Here is an 18,290-nt window from a genome sequence, read left to right as displayed (position 1 = left end):
GCTAACTACACTGAACCATCCCCCTTCAGAAAGTTGAGTACCATCTTCAGATGAGAGTCTTTCGTTGTTATCTTTCTTTAATACTGGTGTTTTCCTGGTGAACTGAAGGATACAGTGACAAACAATGCCAGAAATACACTCTGCAACCGTGCTTTGTTTCTGACTCGCATGCTGTGCTGAGATAGGGGTTTGAGTACAGGCTGTAAATAGAGGTAGCGTGGCTGTTGTTATGTAGATTAGTTGGAAGTCTGCTGTCCTGATGCCTGTTATAATTAACCAGTAGAACTTTCATTTTAAACATTTAATTGTAGCAAAAATTTTACAGAAAAGCGATACACAACATTGTGATTTTTTTTCAGTAATATATTCACATAAAATTTACTGTTGATGCCTTCATATACCCCAAGATTGTGATACTGTAACTTCTGCTAAAGATTATCCTGTTAATTCTCATTATACTTGGAAAAGCAGTTCTCTAGGTTTATGTAAAGACAGTCGGACAGACAGACACTCAGCCTCCATATACCTTGAGATTATGAGACACTCAATACTAATTGGGCAGTTGGTTCTCTAGAGCTATGTAGGTACACTTACAGAGATGTGTATTTACATGGACCCACCTCCACTATGTACCCCAGTAGGGATATGCACCCCCAGTAGAGAGTAACAAGCTGTGCTATCCCACACAGTCAGTGGAGAATGGTCACCAATGGTCACCAAAGCCAGCCTAGAACAGGGAAATGCAAGTTATCTCCAGCACATTGGGCGGGACCTCACATTACAGCTGTTTTATTAGCAGCGTAATTGTTTTTTTTATGACCTAACTACCCGTTTTCACTATCTCAGACTGCTTATTATGTGTCTGTAGTTAGAAGTGAAGGGATGTTAACACATGTGCACATCTGGCTGTCAGAGTCGATAATAAATCCACAGTCCAAGCTCTGGTATAATCAGGTTTCTTTCTGATGACCAACAAAGCACCGGGCCACCTTGCTTTCCATTAGGGACAGCAAATGACACCTCGTCCCTCATTATTCCAGTTTCCATCTTAAGTGGAGACTGGAAAGGCAACTGTGATCGTCATTTGGAAGAATTCACTTCTTAATACAAGAGGCTTCCTGTGCTGGCCTGTTGAACGCGATGCTATAGTGTGTGTCCCAGTCCCAGTCCTTCAGTGAGGTTGTTTTTGTAAGGTTGGCACACAGATAATGGTAGCTAGCTTTTGATGTGAATGTAGCGGGCAGTGTTGTGTGATACACTGCAGTCATGGAGTCTGTTCTGTCCCGTGTCAGTGAGATAAGATGAGGTTAAAAGCTGTAAAACTACAAGTGCAGACCAGCCCGGCTCTTTTGCATCGTGGTTAAGACTCCATTGGGCGTCCAGCCTCCACCCTGTTGCATAAACACTTTAACCTGAGCTTGGATCTGTTGTTGATTTTGTTACACAAGTTTATTATTTAAAAAAATAATAATCATTACGATACGTAAATGAATAAAATACATTCCCCATTGTATTCCCCTATTTGTTTGTACTGATCTAACACAGTATAAAATAACCAGTGCAAATAAGCAGCCTTTTTCTGCATGCTGATTGTTCCATTCCCTGGCAATGTCAATTCTCTAAGCTGGGTTGTTTGATTTTAACAAACCCCATGCATTAGCCCTGGAGGTCAGTCTGTAATTCTGATCATTTTACACAAGCAGAACATCGGCTAATCCTTTATTCATGCTCCTCTGATATTTCTCTCCGGTAATTGCGAGGAAAGAACATTACATTTCCCAGTCAACCTCTGTGATGTATCACCAGCAGTGTGTTTGATTCCTTTTGAAGTGAAATCAGGTCTCCTATTCGCTCGTGTTCTAATGTTACAAGAAGTTTTCAATTTCCATAAGTTTGGGAGATGTAGACTTCCTGGAATCAAGCAAAACTAATTATGTGACCAAAACATGGTGCTAAGGAGAAATACTGTACAAAACTAGCATCATGGCTTGATACTGTAATTGAGGCCACATTGTTAGTGGGGTCACTTCCGCTCAAGTAAGGTTGCCCGACCCCTTAAGCCAATAACTTTTTTTTATTGGAATACCCTTGAAGCAAGCTTTAACCCTTTACTGCCTGGGGTATGTTCCTATACCCATATAATGTCGATTTTCTAAATGTCAAATATATTGGAGACAAAAGGTTAAAGTGATGCGGACATCACCAGGTCACCCCCCCAGACAGAAAAAAAGGAGGTCAAAGGTCATTGAAACTTGGGCGGTGTTCTCATCGTGAGGCATGAGTTTAACAGCCCTTGTTCTGCTTGCACACAACAGTTGCTCTGAGGAAAGCTGGCTTGGTCGTAGGATTGGAGGACGCCCACTGAACCTTTAGTTTCCCTGAGCTGCGTGGGGAATTGCTACAGTGAGGGGAAACGATATTTGGACATTATAAATAGGGAGAAAATCAGCAGTAAAATAATTGGGCACTGTAAATTGTGACAGTCGGCTTTCCAGCTGTTCTACACATGTTGCTCTTTATCTTGAGATCAAGAGATTCTAGCTAGGAACTCCTAGACTAGCCTATACGCTGGAGAGAAGCAATGGTTAATGAGAGGGCTGTATCAGACAGAAGAATCATAGTTATCAGCCATTATCTAAACACTGACTGCTGGATGAATTTCACCCATTTCCTGCCAAGTCCCCCTGTGTCAGCCATGCCCTTCTGACTCCTGTAAATTTCAGTATCTCGTCTCTTCATCTTTCAGTAGGGTGCTTTTCTCTTTTTTGTCCCTACTGCCTGTTGTCTGTTATTCATGTATGGTGCCTGTACGTACCATCTGTTTTTCAATAAAGATTTTTTTTTTAATCATCAACAGAACTATAGGGATTGTATTGGTCATTTTCCGCATTTAGACCCTTTACTTACTAAATATCTTGTTCAATGAAACTGCCTTCTTTTTTACTGAATCTAACGATGACTTGATTGCATTTATAATGTATATCTATTAGCCAGTCGTATCAGCGTTTCCATTATCTGATGTGTGTTCATTTCCACATGATGAAACAAGGTCAAAAAGTGAGGGAGCTGGACTCTTGCCAGCTGGTATTTGATGCTGCTGAACGCAGTTAACATTATTGCCATCATCAATAAAAACACAAACATCAAAGGTACAACTTGAGTTTGTTTCTGTTTCCAGCCTTGAAATGAAGCTCATGTGTGACTGATTAAAGGATGGGCTACCAAAGCAGCAGATTGTTAGTGCTCTGTATTGTTAGTGATTTACAGCTCTAAGTGCTCTCAAAATAAACGTTCAATGATACCCCTGAGGTAAAACTCTTCAGCATTTTGAAGTCGTCCGGTTTGTATGACTTTTAGTTTGTATCATTTACATACAGTTCTACAAAACCTGTTCCAAAATCTTCCGTTCGGCCGAGGAAACATAAGGAACACTCAAACCTAGGGAGGATTAATAAATCGTTTGTAGTGTTACGAGGCTTGTGTTGATAAAGAAAATGGAGAAAACTATTTTAAAACATATTTTTACATATGTAAGAAGTTTGTTACTGCGTTTTATTATCCTATTTAGACGATATTATCATCAAACCGTGGAAAAGCAGCCACACACTGCAATGCTTTAGTTTCAAATTGAACACTGACGGTTTAATTATCGCACATACTGTGTGAAATATCCATTAAAATTCCCCATATTCGTTGAGCAGTTAAGTGGTATAGGTTTTGATTCCAGCCTTTTTGAGCATGTCAGGGGAAAAGAAAAGCCAGCTAAAGAGGAATCATCTGGGGAAACACAAATAAATGTCAAGTGCTTAGGTTGACCATTTCTTCAGAATCAGGAATTAGAAACGTTATATTGTCCTGCGTGCACCTGAAAGGTCAATGTCACTCAAGGCTTTGGAGGCCAATAATAGCTTTAATTTCACCCAGCAAATTGCTTCCAGGGATACGGTAAAACGTTCCTAATTCAAATCCGAAGAAAATGCGTGCAGACTTTAATTAACATGAAATCTGTTGTTGTCAGAGAATTTAAGTTCTCAAACGTAGCCGTTGCTCTAGTAACCTTGTTTTAGAGAAATAATATTCTTATAAATTATAGAAGTATACTTTTTTTTGTCCCTGGAAGTTTTTTTGTCCCTTAAGTCCAAGCTCTCGGTTGCTTTTGAAGATTGGGGTTACAACGGAAGGAACCCTCTACAGAAGCTCCCAGTTAAGTATTTTATCATCAATAGCCCAATTATAACGCATATTAAAAGAGCCCTTTGATGGCAAAAGACAGAGTAAGGACAATCAGTACAGATAGATGGAGGACACATGGCAGACATTCCAGCATCAAACAGCTACAGCTTCAACCTCCTCTCTGCCTAAACAAAGAGATTGAAAACCAGAAGCATATGGAAATACCTTTCGCTAGTCCCATTTATAAAGAAAAATGAACCTTTTTAGGGTTATTGTGAATCTGTAACTGAAGTCAACAGAGACTGTTTATCTACTCCGTCAAGTGTTATGTTAGTAAAACACAATAAAAAAAAAACATCTATCATCATGGGTTTCAGAGTGAAATACAGAATGTATTTATGTAATTTGATACATTTAGACTTAACTCTTGCAGTTAATAAACTTAGAGTAAAGTTATCATACCAATATAGTTAAAGAGAAAATTGAAATAGCACGGGTAGATGCCAGTTAAAGATGAATATAATGATAAAAGTAGCCTGACCTCCAATGTTATGGCACTTAATGGGTTTGAGGAGGCTAGCCTTACCGTGTGTCTTCTTACCTGTTATTAGCGCTTATTACACTGGCCCCCCGTTTGATTCTCTTGAAGAGCTGTAAGCATGTGTTCAGTGTGCAGAATGCATACTATAAACCAGAATCTCTGACAGGTTTGGCAAACACGTGCAGTTTCGATACCACACTTCTACCGTTACGCTGTCTGCATCTTCAAATGACATCCGTAAAAGAGTCTGAACGACCGTTATTGTTATTCAAGCTTCGTAGAAAGCTTAACTGTTTCCAAATATCAGAATTAGAAAACAAAACATGACTGTAGAAAAATATCCCAGACAGACTGACTGAAGAGGAATGCCAGTTAAATATAACCCCGTGACCCTTTAAATCATCACCAATTAGGTGTAGTGCCATTGTGCCTGTGACTTGCTGTTCCATTGAAGCGAAGGTAATAAAGCTGTATAGTGCTGGCAATCACTTTAAAGGACTGAAGTGCTGTTTGCTTTTTTGTTCCTCTGAATGCAGCCGTGTCAGAGGGTTGGACTCCAAGCAGCCTGAGCTGTAAAAGTAATTACGCTTTTACTAGCTTGATGTCTGGGTTTTGCTCAGTTCCTCCCCAACATGCATAAACCATCAGGCAGTGAAAAAGACAATGTCCCTCGCCTTGACCTGCCCTATTCAAACACGCCTCTCATATCTGTCAGAGGCTGCTCAGACAAGCCATTTATAATATACCAAAGAGACCCTGGATGGTTACAAACATACACACTGTGCTGAGATTTATTTGGATGACTAGTCATTGTTTTTATGAGGAAAATAGATCACTCAAATGTGCAGGTGAAGGGGGATATTGATAATTTACGAGAGGTTTAAATGCCGAAATGTCTGTTAAAATGTTCACCATTTCAAAAGCAGGGAGTCAGTGAAAAGACCTGTAAAAGTCTGCTCAGCAAACTATACAAAACCTGTTTCTGCAGACCACAAGAAAGGGTTTTTAAAAAATATTTGCAATCTGAAAAAAAAAAAGAGTACCCTCAAAATGTTGGCCATCTCCTTGTGCATGGTGGGCTGTGAGAAAACCGCTGTGTAATTACCTCTTGAATAGTGACAGTGTTCCACAGGGATAAGCAGACAACAAGGCATGCAACTCTGGTAATTTACGAGGTGATGTGTTCAAACGGAGAGTCTAGGAGCTGACTAATCCTGACTAATAAGCAGCAGTGCAGGAACAGATCGGATCAGGCCTTGGGACCCGAGACCTTCGTTTCCCTCTCTTTTCTTATCGCTTGCCACAGACTTGATAAAAACGTCTGCGAAGCTTCGAGGAGAGGGCCGGGGAGAGAAGCAGCGGGGAAAGTGGGCCTCTGTGAATTGTCAGCAGTGACTGCTTATTTCAAAGACTGGCAAATATAGACAGGCTCAACTGCAATGCATTATTGCCAGATGTGGAAAATCAGTTGCATTTAAATACATTCAATCCCTAAATTGGATGTCGCAATTGAGCAACTTTGCTTTGAAAAATGTTAACCTTTCGCTCGCTGAAACTTATATGCAACAAGGTCTTCACCTTATTAGACCTTTTTTTAATTTTATTTTAGCAACCACTTAAAAGCACAAGAAATTATTTTATTTTACAAATTGTTTTATTGTGGTTTTCTATCTTAATTTGCATGTAACACCTAACATTTATACCAGAGTGGATTACACAGGAATGATAAAATAAATAGTAAGTAAATTGAGTATGAACTATTTGTTATAAATAAATACAAGAGAAATTTAGGAATTTTAAGAATAATAATGATAAGAAAAACAGGATTAATAATAAAAAATTTCAGCAATTCTTACATTCCATCTGAGTGTGTCTCAGTGACAACAGCACTGAGACACTTGTAATGAAAGCCTCTGTGGAATCTGATTTGCAAGCTCCTGTACAAACTTGTAAGGTTCGTTACTGCGTTACAGGTTTTCCAGTTCTTGCAACTTCAGAAAGGATATACCGGAGAACTACAGAGTATCTGTTACTGTGCTGTTTATTAAGGCGTATTTTAGAACTGCAGACCACCTGAAGCCTGCATCAAATCTATAATCATAATTAACTGTAGATCTGCTTCAATGCTGCTGTGGTGCTTTTTCCAAGTGCAACATTCTTGTGCTGGTGGAGGTTGCCAGTGTAAATAAAGTAACCCTTAGTCACACGCTCCGGCTGTACCACGATGCTTCACTGTGATCTGTAAGTAAGCCAAGAGACTGAACAACTAGTAAGTCAGTATGGGATCAACTAGTTATAAGGCACACTTCAAAAGGGCACCTGACCAACTATCAGAAACTCTCCTTCACTGCTTTTCATGCAGGGCTGGAGAGCATTAAAAGCAATAGGCACGTACGGTGATTCTCTGTAAAGTATGTAATTTCACTACATTGCAATCCGATGAGAACATTGGATCCGTATGCTCCTGATAACATCACTGTGAACGGGATAAAGCTGTAAATATATTCCATGTGCGATCTTATCCAGGCTGATAGTTCTTTCCTTTAATAAGAAGCAAAAAAAAAAAAAAAAAAAAAAAAAAAAACACGTTTCAAGATTTTTGATAGAGACCAACATTTGATCTTATGGGGCTCTGACAGTGTATCCACCGTGATGAAAGGCCACGCTTTGACCCACATGTGTCCCCTATTATGGAGATGTCATGCCGCAGGTTTAGTGCGATGTGCTTGGCAGCAGCCTGGGACAGAAACGCTAATCAGCAGCAGGTCTGGCTCCCGCCTGCAATGGAGGCTTCCTTTTCACTGGAGGCGGGTTTTGGTTACCTGCATGTTATTAACCATTTAAACCTCTTCACAATTACCAGGACACTAGCATATTGATGAAGAGTGAGGAATAGAAACACTATGTTACTGCACTGCTGCAGAGTATTGCATAGGGTATGTATTTCTAGCTCCACAATCTGGGAGATTTCACAGGAGCTGTACGGGAAATGAAGTAATACAATGGCGATCTTTGTATGCACGTTCTTTCTTTCTTTCTCTTTCTTGCTTTCTTGCTTTCTTTCTTTCTGCCTGTTGGAAGTTCTTAAACCTATGTAGAAGTTACAAGCAAATATTATGTTTCATTGCAAGGGAGGGAAGTAGGTGATGAAAAATGTCAGCCCTGGGTCATGTTGAAGCACCTGTGGTCTTTATGTTGGATTCTTAAAAGCTGAAATCTGCCCTTACAAGCTGACAAGTCTCCTTGATATACAGATACAAGAAATATCTTATCAAGTTTCAAATAAAATACAGAAACTTAGTGTGAGAATCGTCTGTCCTTTCTGGTTTGGATCCATCCTTGTCAATCAGCACTTTGGCTCCATCCTACTGTCTCTGTCCTTGTTGTTTTCAACATGTAACGGGCTGTGTGATGCACTGCCAATACGGATTCTGTCCTGTCCCGTCAGTGAGAGGAGATGAGGTTAAAATCTCTAAAACGGCAAATGCAGAGGAGCCTGGTATTGTGTTTGTATTGTGTTTAAGACGTTCGCTTGTGGAGCGCAGGGTCCCTGGTTCTCACCCAGATACCACCCTGTTACAAATGCAGTTATGACAGACCCCCCGATAACGGGATACTGGTTAGCTAAGAATCAGAGTGATACAAATTATGGCATTACAGTAAGATTGGAAATCCTTGAATCCACATGCAAATAATGTCCGTTTTGTTAGCATTAGGTAACATGGCTTTAATTATTTACAGCACTCCCCAACTCCAGGGACAATTCCCTGAGACATTGTGAGCTGTGCTTGTGTTGGTGCTCACTCCTTGCTGGACCTGCCTGGCACTCCTAATCCCCAAAGAAGTTTCATTTTCTGGCTCCTGGGGGCAGTCCAGCTCTCTGCTCCCTGACTTTACACACTTCATGATACATCTTGCCATAGACCGGAAAGCTCATGTGTCAGCGGGTCTTACTCGGGCTTAAATGCTTCTGTTTGGAACTCTTCTTTGGAATGCTGAATAATGTGTACCATTCTATTTCAGAATAAAATGAACATTAGTTTTGCAACAAGCCTAGTATTAGGTATCACAGTCCGAACTCTGAGTTTTTATTGGGGGCTATTATAGCATTTATTTATGCTTATAATTTGTTAAATCATAGTATTAATGTTTTGTTGCTCAGTAGTGCACATTGGTCTTGCCATGTCCTAATATTCTTTCAACATTGCACACAATCAAATATGAATGTGATCATTCTTGTCTCTGAATACATTTCAAGTAGTGTGTGTTCGGGTTTCTGAATGTTTTTCCCAGTGTTATATGTTTTTTGACTTATCTCCACAAATGAATTAAGTCCAAGGATTTCTCTCCAAAGGTAGAACATACAGTAAAACGGTTATTACTGCCATATGGGTCGTGGAAGGTCAGGTCAAGGTTAGGATTGTGAGTGCTCTGGAATGTTGCAGACACCTGTCCATCAGCAGCCCTCTGGGGAGCTGTGAGCTCCATGTGGTAAATGACATCCATCACTAAACGAAGCATCAGAAAGGACATGGGGAGAGGTCAGGGGCAACTGATGAAAGGTAGATTAAAAATTCTGAGAATTATGTTCAGTGGTCTGCTGTAACAAGGAAATAGGCTGTTTAGCAAGAGGAGATACAATTTTATGGTAGTATTACCTTGTTTTGTTTTTAACAAGTTCAAGAAATATTTGTTCAATTTATGTTGCAGTCATATTGCACGTGATATAAATAGCGCTCACTGTATACTTAAATAGTAAATCCAGATTCTTTGTATATAACAGTAAGTACATATTGTATTAGGATATGTTTTAATTAGATGCAAATAGCAAATTCATACAACTAAACAAACACAATTTTATATATAATCCAAATGCTTAGCCACGTGTGTCGTATGTAAACTACCTCTACCCACGGCTCTGGATTTAGCTGTCAGTTGGAACTGATGACTCCCTTGCCCATTGACTAGTGCTCTTGTGCTCTTGTCATCAATACCTTGTTCATGGAGCTGCACTTGACGAAGCATTCTCTATGCTAACGACTTCGGGGCAGCATTACAAATCGGACAGACTTGGTCATATAACTAAAGTAAAGCAGTAAAGTAAATCGTACCCCTGAGCCAAAATGACATTTTGGTGTTGCAATACACAGTACACATGTTTCATTAAAGAAATAATAACACACCCATTTTGTTTTCAGCAGGTTACAAGCAACTGCATGTAAGTTTTTTGGCAGTTTAATTTTTACTGGTGTGTGATCAGTTTCATGTCCTGTCGAAATAACAAATGGGTTTTTCCTTCAGTTGGTAAGATGCATTGATTTTTCAACATTCCTCAAATCCTGTGTAATAGTAACTGTTGAAAGTTACCCATGAACGTGAGTCATTAAATAGTAAAGTGATATCAGCTAAGGGTTACTATGTATTTGTATTCATTTCCCACTACACTGCATATTTAACGTGCACCTGTGCATCTGGCCCTGTAATTACTTTGCACATATATTATTTGCAAATGCACGGAAACAAACTTTTTGCATTCCTGTAAAGTGTTTGAAGTTATGGATGAATGAATGCTTTTTTTTTTTTTTTCAGATCCATTTAGATTTTAACCCTAAATATGGTAAACAAATTCTATTATTCTGCCATTCTGGAAAAGAAAGAACTAGATATTCATAGTGATTTTTGACCCTTAATCTTTTTTCTTTTTATTTTGTATCAAAGTGTTAAAATACAAAGCAGATTAAGTAATACTGAAGGTTATTAAAGTAGCTGACTTCATTCAGATTCAGATTCTGTTGCTATGGAGCTTCTAGTCTTGTGGTCAGCTGATCAGCTTTTACCTTGTTTTGAGGAAAGGCATCAAGTTACCAGAATGCACTTTTTAAAAAGGGTGATTGTTCTCAAAGCAGACTGTGCTGTCAAGCTGATTACTGTGCCCCTTTTTTAGTTTCCTTTAATTTAGAGACGGTTACCTGCAGTTGACTAGACAAGTACACAAGAAGACATTTTTACTTCTGCTGGCTAAAGAACACAGGTGTCAGTGGTTCGAGTGTTGCTCTTATTTATTTCTCCAGGTGTCTCTTTTGTAGCCCTGCTGCTAGCAGATTCATGCCAGGTTATTGACAGTGCAGGTTCCTTACGCCAAGACAAACTTGTCAATAAGGACTGGGAGCTTGGCACAACATAGGGTGTCTAGCTTATAACCAATCAAACGTTGCTCCCCCCCATTCAAAGTTTGACTGCATTGCTTCTTAAATTAAGCTAAACTAACATTTTCCACTACTCTCCGTCCTGAACTATGTCATTATTTTTAAATGTAATTACATCACTTAAATTTACACTATATTGCATGTGCGTTATGAAGCTTTGTAGGCTAGTTGTTAATAAACATGAAATTCCACAAAGCATCATGTTTGTGGTTTTATCTTGTTTCACCCATACAGTTTATATTGGCAAAACATGTCAAGTAATCCCTCTTCTCATGTTATTTTCAGAGTGATTATTAGCTCTTAAAAGTTTCTAATAAGCATTTATTCCTGGAAGACATTATATGCTAAATCTCAAATTACCCCATAATTGTACTGACATTTCTTGATTATTTAATAGCAGACTAACTTGCAGATGGGCAGTAAATGGGTTAAAATGCTTTTCAGCTGTTTTAACGTTCCATGAGCCTACCTTCCCAAACCCGCTGCATGCTGGCGGACAGAAGTTTATTCAGACTCTTTACCTGTTCCCTTTGGCAATCTCTAGGCTGGTTTTGTACTGTAAAGAGACAAGGCTTAACAGAGTATAAAGCTTCAAAGTAGGACAGTAATCCCTAAAGATAGCTGCTTATATTACACATTAACTGATGCAATACAGATACAGTGGCATAACTGCTTTCTTTTAATCGCAAAACATACAAAAAGCACTTGATTTACATCAGTGTCTCTGTGTTCATTTAACCACAGTGTGCTGTTGTGAGATCAGTATTCAGATTTATTTATCCTGTAGCAAGCAAACTGATTCCTCCTCAAACAGAACGTTTCTAGAAGGTGATACGTTGTGTGTATTATTATTTTTGTAATAGGTTTTATTTTTTATGTGAAAATGGTAAAGTCAATGTGAATTGATTAACCATTTCCACAGTTTTTCCGCTGTTTATTGGCTATCCACTGATTACATCTGTTTTTGTATCGGGGGTGTTTTATCAGGTTTTATCGGTTAAAACCGAAAATCAGGAGCCCAATATATAATTAAAATTGTGTGTTTGTACAACACAGAACTTGCTAAAAAGAACGATTTTTCATGCCTCGTTAATCAGTCAATCGCAATACTTTTGACTGCAACATTTATTTTTTTTTTGGTCAGAATTCTTGTACCAATTTCACACAAATGATAGGGGTCACGTAATAGCCTGTAACTGATTAGTAAAAACTAGCGATGACTCTGTTACACCCAGTGATCTCATTCCACCAAGTGAGGAAAAATATGTCCCTCCTCCAGCTCTCAGCTTCTCATTTTCTTTTTCTTTTTTTTTATTTCTGAAAGCATTAACCCACATATATGATACAGGGAGGAGAGAATTGGTTGGTCTTTCATTGAGATATTACTATAATGATTATTTATACATTTCTTTATTCCCTTATGGGTTTAGCAGCCAGCTAACCACCTGTTTAAAAGGCAGCTGCTCGCTGCTAAAGCCTTATAGAAGTACAGTAAATTAAAATTGCCATCCACACAGTGATACCGCAAAACACTGTAAATACTTAGAACATTTCAAACGAAGAGGGAATTCTGGGTCACAGCCCATAGAAGCTTTGGGGGCATCACATCAGAACAGGTGTGATCTAATGTCCAATCCTCATTAGTATCTTCGGACAAAGCACTCTGTGTGTGACAGATTAGCAGCTACTCAACAGTTTAACACCAATGTTTTCCTCAAACACATGCTTGTATTAATTCCACGACTGCTGCTGTTATTACACCCTGTGGTTTTGCAACTTGAGATAATAACATGCTTTCACAAAGGGATAAATCTTGCCTGGCCCTTGACAGTAGTTAGAGTACTGAGGAGAAGTATCAAGGTACAACTATCAGAAACTAAGGTCTCAATAGGTGTTTTTCCCTTCTCACAAAAGTTAATAAAATACTGTAGCAAAAATCTAGCCCAAAGTTGTCAAAAATGTTTGCTGATCAAGCCTCCATTAGCCTTCGCGATGTCTTCCAGTCGCTGCCGGTTCTCTCGGCCGCACGTTGCTTCTTTTCATTTAGTGTCTGTGAGGTCAGTACTGTTGGCTTCCAGGTGTTAATTAGTGCCAGGAGATAACCAGCGTGTTTTCTTTATGCAGCAATTCCAAAAATCTTAGTAGCTGTCAGCAAATTGACATTTTATTCGTTCAGCATGCGAAACCTGCTGGGAGTCAAGATGATATATTGCTAAGTTAATTTTACATATGGATGGTTTTTTGGCCAACGACAAAAAAAAAAAAAAAAAAAAAAAAAAAAAAAGATTATTGAAGAAGGTTGCCGCATTAAACTGAAAACTTTGTTCTACTACGAAACTGCTGTCATAACATGTAGACAAACTATAATTCATTGCCAGGATCACAGCTTGGTAATGTCTTTAACTGGTCAAAACAGGAACAAAGCTGAGAGTAGCTGAGAGAGTCGTGCTGGTGCTCGCTGCAGCCTCCCTGGTACCAGCAGAGCATACTTTGTGTGTTTGTGACGAGTCATGTAGTAATTCTTGGCTCGTGTTTTTAAAGCACATTTGGAAACACTCCTTTACCGCAAACTCCTGTAGTGCGTATTCTTCTTTAAAGATACGCAGAGCTGTCATCGGACCCTTATTAGTAAGCTCATCAGTATTTGTATCACATTTTTTGCACCAGTAAAATTGGCTTTTGAAGTTCCTACGGTTTATCATGTAAGAGGCAATCCCAGCTACACAAATAACTAATCTGCTTCTTTGTTTTTCTTCTCAGGAACAGATTTGCCGCATGATCCTGATGTAATGGCCACTTCATCGTGGAATATTTCCAGCGAAGCCGACAAAGGTGAGATGAAAGTTCACAGTTTTATTAATACAGTAAGCCTCTGTTTCAGGGAATAGACTGCCAGTGAAACAAGGGATTGACAATGAAAATCAGCCCCTAGCTAAATCTGGGTGCAAAACATCTTATGACATGTATACTGATAAATAGGACAATCTAATGTTATAGTCTTTTATGAGTCAATGACATGCTAAATGTGTATTTTTGTGGATAAACTACACTGTGTTCACTTGCATGTGCACTGAGCACAATTTAAAAATCTAGAATAATATGTTAGTAAGACATTTAAAAGTAACTTACTGAAGCTTGTTCCAGGTTTCCATTCTCTTTCCACTGCAGTAGCCCTGCTGATTTGTGTTTATTTTTACCATGAAAACGAATAAAATTCAACGCCAGCCAAGAAGCTCCTGTTCCAGCAAGCCACAGAGCTGAGAGAAAGCCGAAGCATAGAAACAGCTTGACATTTCATACAAAACCAAACAAAACGAATCCATTCGGTTATAAAACATGGACTGTGCCAGAGCCAGGTTATGACACACAAGTACAGTGAACTGGAACTGAAGTTCGGCCCTGCGTTCCACCTTTGCCAGTGAGTGTCTGGTTATTCTGTCCTGCCCTCTTAGTTTTAACACACCTTTTTTTGCTTTTGAACACATGCCTATAGTCTTTTCTTGAAGATGTGATATTTTATTTTCTATATTGTATATTTAATAGTCCCAGTCTCTCAAGGTATAAGACCTATTGTCAACAGGAGGACTGGGAAGCATTATTATTATTATTATTATTATTATTATTATTATTATTAGGAGGAGGAGGAAGAGGAAATTACATTAATTACATTATTTTAGTCATATAAACAGTAGTAGAGTAGATTAAAAAAAAAAAAAAGAAAAATGTAACCTCTTACCTGCTTTAGAAACGCAAATAAATTCCGTTCATGAAAGAGGAGCTACCTAAGTGGGCAGGTGTAGACTTGGATTTACTCAGCTCGATCACTCCATTCATCCGGATCTTGCTAACTTTAATAAAAATAAAAGCCCTTACCTTTAATCTGATCTAATTGATGTAATCTGTCTAATCTTATTCAAGAGAGTATATAAAAGCATGTTCTGTACGGCTGGTAAAGTGTATCCTGGCAGCTTGGTTTTGCAAATGGTTTTGCTGTAACTCCCATAGCAGGCCCGTATCTGCCTACACTGCTGTGAACCGTTATCAGCAGTAATAGAGCTGTGTTGGGCTGTTTCTCCAAGTACCCTTGTTTGCCCTTCATATGTAATCTGAGTGTAGGAGGTCAGGGGGTCAGGGGTCCGGTTAAGTGTGTCATTGTTTCTGCTCTGAATTTCCTGGCGTGTAGTTGAAAGTACATATTGAAGTCGGTGGCAGCAGGCTAATAGGAAACAGCCGCAGGAGAGGAAACAGAGAGCGCTTGATTGTATTTGAAAAGATAACTATGTCCCAGGAAACAATTCAAACAAAAAGGGTAGAGCTAGAGAGAGAGAGGACCTTGCTCAGCATACATTTTAGTACTGAGATGGATTACTAGAAGCTCATTTCCTGTCCATGGTCTCTTTTTAAGCAATTTTTTCAACAATCTTGGCAGCCGTTTAAACTAGCAATTAAATGGACATGCTGAAATTAGGTAAAATTAATAGCTCATTAATAAATAAGATTTTACAGTATTTCCTGCTTGGCGTAAGATCAAGTGTTCCTTGTTTATACTGTGGAGACATACCCCGCTGAAGGAAAGTTATCAAGAAATATCATCCCATTCAAATAGGCCAGTAGGGACCTCTTACCTAGTAGCAGTTTGATATCAGCGATTCCGACCTTATCACAGCTCAGCTGAATGAAAACAAAGGCTTTTGAATATGCTGTGTCCCTTTTTACTTAGCTCCTGTAACAATCAGATCACCTGCTCAATCTGCAACATGCTTCCCTCACTCTGTTCCCGTCAATAAGTTCTGCATGGGCATCCCTTGACATTTGTACTGGAAGGTTCTGTGTCCTGCCTTCCGTTGTGTGATCTGGGTTCTACAGCCCTGCTTGGGTTGGCTGTAGGTAGTTGGCGTATGTATTTCTGAGAAGGCTTGCTGATGGGTATGGGTAGGCAAGTGCCCAACACAACAACCAAACCAGCCCTCCTTCCTCATCTAATCTCATCTCCTTAGCTCAACACCCTACCAGTACAAGCAATGGACAGCAGCAGGAGGCTAATTCCACACATTTCTCTGATCCGATGAGGAATTAATTCATTTAGACACGTGCTCAGTAGGCACCTCTGGCTGTGTTCGGATCAACCGGAATCATTCACCGGGATTCTCACTCATTTTCTCTCCAGGGATAAGCTAGATCCTTTAAAAAAGGAGTCAAATAATGTCTTTTTCAGTATTTTTGTCACTGTAACATAAAGGTTAGTGGGTGGATATATTATTTCAGTCTTGATACTACAACGTAGCGTTCCACAAACTGGCCACAATTTTTAATAATAGTTTTTTGTTTTTTTTTGGTTGATAACAACACCAGGCAGACGTACTATATTTTGAGAAAAAAATATAAAAAGATTCTTGGAAAGTGAGAAGGAATGAAGCAGGGAATTTACTGTTTTAAATTATTAAGACTCTTGAAAGGGTTACCGAGACAGAAAGCCAAGTCTCCTGAAACGTTCTCAACAAATACGAAAGCTGATTGTTTGTTTAAATCTATCTCAGATAACAGCAAACAAATGCATTCTCATGTATAGCACACACTGGCATGGATTGAAAGGCTTGTACAAACAAATCATTTGAAGCTAATAGATTGTGCTCTTGTGTCATGTAATTAATTTAATTATACGCATTCACTTTGGTTTAGCTTTGGTGGCCTGAGGCTTAAGTTGCAGAATATTATTTTACATAAAGATTAAGCAGGATGAACAACTGTTTAGCCTTTAGTAGGACTGAAAACATGGGACCACACCTTGACTTGGTATTGTTAGTGGTGCACTGATCAGAAAACAACATTGTGGTTTGTGACTAATACCGAATCACAAAGAGGGGAGAACTCTTTCAACCTCCAAAAGCAAGGCTTAAACATTCCTACTGAACTGTTCGTTTGCAAATTCAGTTCTGCACAGAACAGTTGGAATCTCAGTCTTTTCAGAGTACAATGAGAACAATTCTAGAGTTGGAATCCCAGTCTTTTCAGAGTACAATGAGAACAATTCTAGAGTTGGAATCCCAGTCTTTTCAGAGTACAATGAGAATAATTCTAGAGTTGGAATCCCAGTCTTTTCAAAGTACAATGAGAACAATTCTAGAGTTGGAATCCCAGTCTTTTCAGAGTACAATGAGAATAATTCTAGAGTTGGAATCCTAGTCTTTTCAGAGTACAATGAGAATAATTCTAGAGTTGTACTGAGTTTCTGGATTTTGATGATAAAGTATTGTAAAATACACCTGGGATAGGTTGAGGTTGTAATATCCAAGCAATGCATTGTCCACTGTCCACTGTACATTGTCCGCTGTCCACTGTAGATCTATACAAGGATATATATAAGGTTGCAGCCTGGTATGTAATGCACATGTTGCAGTCTGGTATATAATGCACAATGTATAGTATCAAATAGCATTGACAATATTATTAGGAAAGTATTACAGATGATCAGCCACCCTTGTCACCCAGCAAGGGGGGGTTGGTGGCTGACACATGTCAATTTGGGGTACATTGAGGACCTCTTCAGATGATATTTGAAGCGATGCAGGGAATAAAATTAAACCCCCCAAGGTCTGCCCGCAACCACATCACACACAAGAATAATTGAAACAATATATTTTACCATTTATTTCAGCTCCGGTTCAACCCATAACTAGTAGCACTGGATCAGCTAGACTTGAGCAAAATGTCTGCACACACAGGACATCTGAGACGCCACCACAAGCAGTGTCTGTGCGGAAAGCAATTTTAAATACAGAGATGTTTTGTTTACTTTGGCAGGAACTCAAAACCAGGGGTATTTTTGGGTAGACTTAGCAGGTTGTGGGGGCAAGCTTTCCAGGGTTTTATGTGACATAACTGGTTCTGAAACCCCTCTGGCAAGCCCGTGTGATGGTGAAAGGACTAGTAATGTTTTACCACACTGGCAACCACAAAATATCTTGTAAAGGATTCCTAACCAACAGTCAATAAGTTAGGTGTTTAGATTAGATTCAGAACCAGCAATAAGAAATTGACTGGGGCTATAAATTAGAATGTCGATTTTAGCAATAAAATCTGATATTTCCTAGTGTACAGAACGTTTTTACATTACATTTGTTGTTTATTAAGAGAGATAAAAAATTCAGATGACTTTATAAGTGGAGGGGTGGTGGACTGGATGTTGCATGACATCATTTCTCATGATCTCACTTTTTTTTTTTTTAACTCTAAACTGTCTGCATGTTTAACATGGACCCCATTATTTCATGCATTATGTCAGAGGACTTCAGTCACAAAATGAACATGTTTTCAATTAAATGCAAATGAACTTTCACGTATGTGTTATTTCTATAAAACGTTATATTCTT

The 18,290-nt window shown here is 38.9% G+C and overlaps 1 protein-coding gene across 2 annotated transcripts in view; it reads left to right on the top strand.

Moving 5' to 3' along the window:
- Window positions 1–18,290, top strand: part of ror1 (receptor tyrosine kinase-like orphan receptor 1) — an 84,105-nt gene that overhangs the window by 42,531 nt on the left and 23,284 nt on the right. Inside the window, exons 1-2 of one of the 2 annotated variants that reach the window (XM_041277026.1) lie at window positions 13,252–13,548; window positions 13,681–13,752. In XM_041277026.1, the coding sequence (XP_041132960.1) occupies window positions 13,710–13,752 (43 nt within the window). In that variant the 5' untranslated portion in view covers window positions 13,252–13,548; window positions 13,681–13,709. Of the gene's footprint in view, window positions 1–13,251; window positions 13,549–13,680; window positions 13,753–18,290 lie in introns of those variants that run through there. The other variant, XM_041277025.1, reaches the window with a different exon arrangement.

The sequence above is a fragment of the Polyodon spathula genome, chromosome 18, assembly GCF_017654505.1.
Source record: "Polyodon spathula isolate WHYD16114869_AA chromosome 18, ASM1765450v1, whole genome shotgun sequence".
NCBI classification, from domain to species: domain Eukaryota; kingdom Metazoa; phylum Chordata; class Actinopteri; order Acipenseriformes; family Polyodontidae; genus Polyodon; species Polyodon spathula.
Note: the sequence above shows the minus strand (reverse complement) of the source record. Positions and strands in the feature narration are given on the sequence as shown.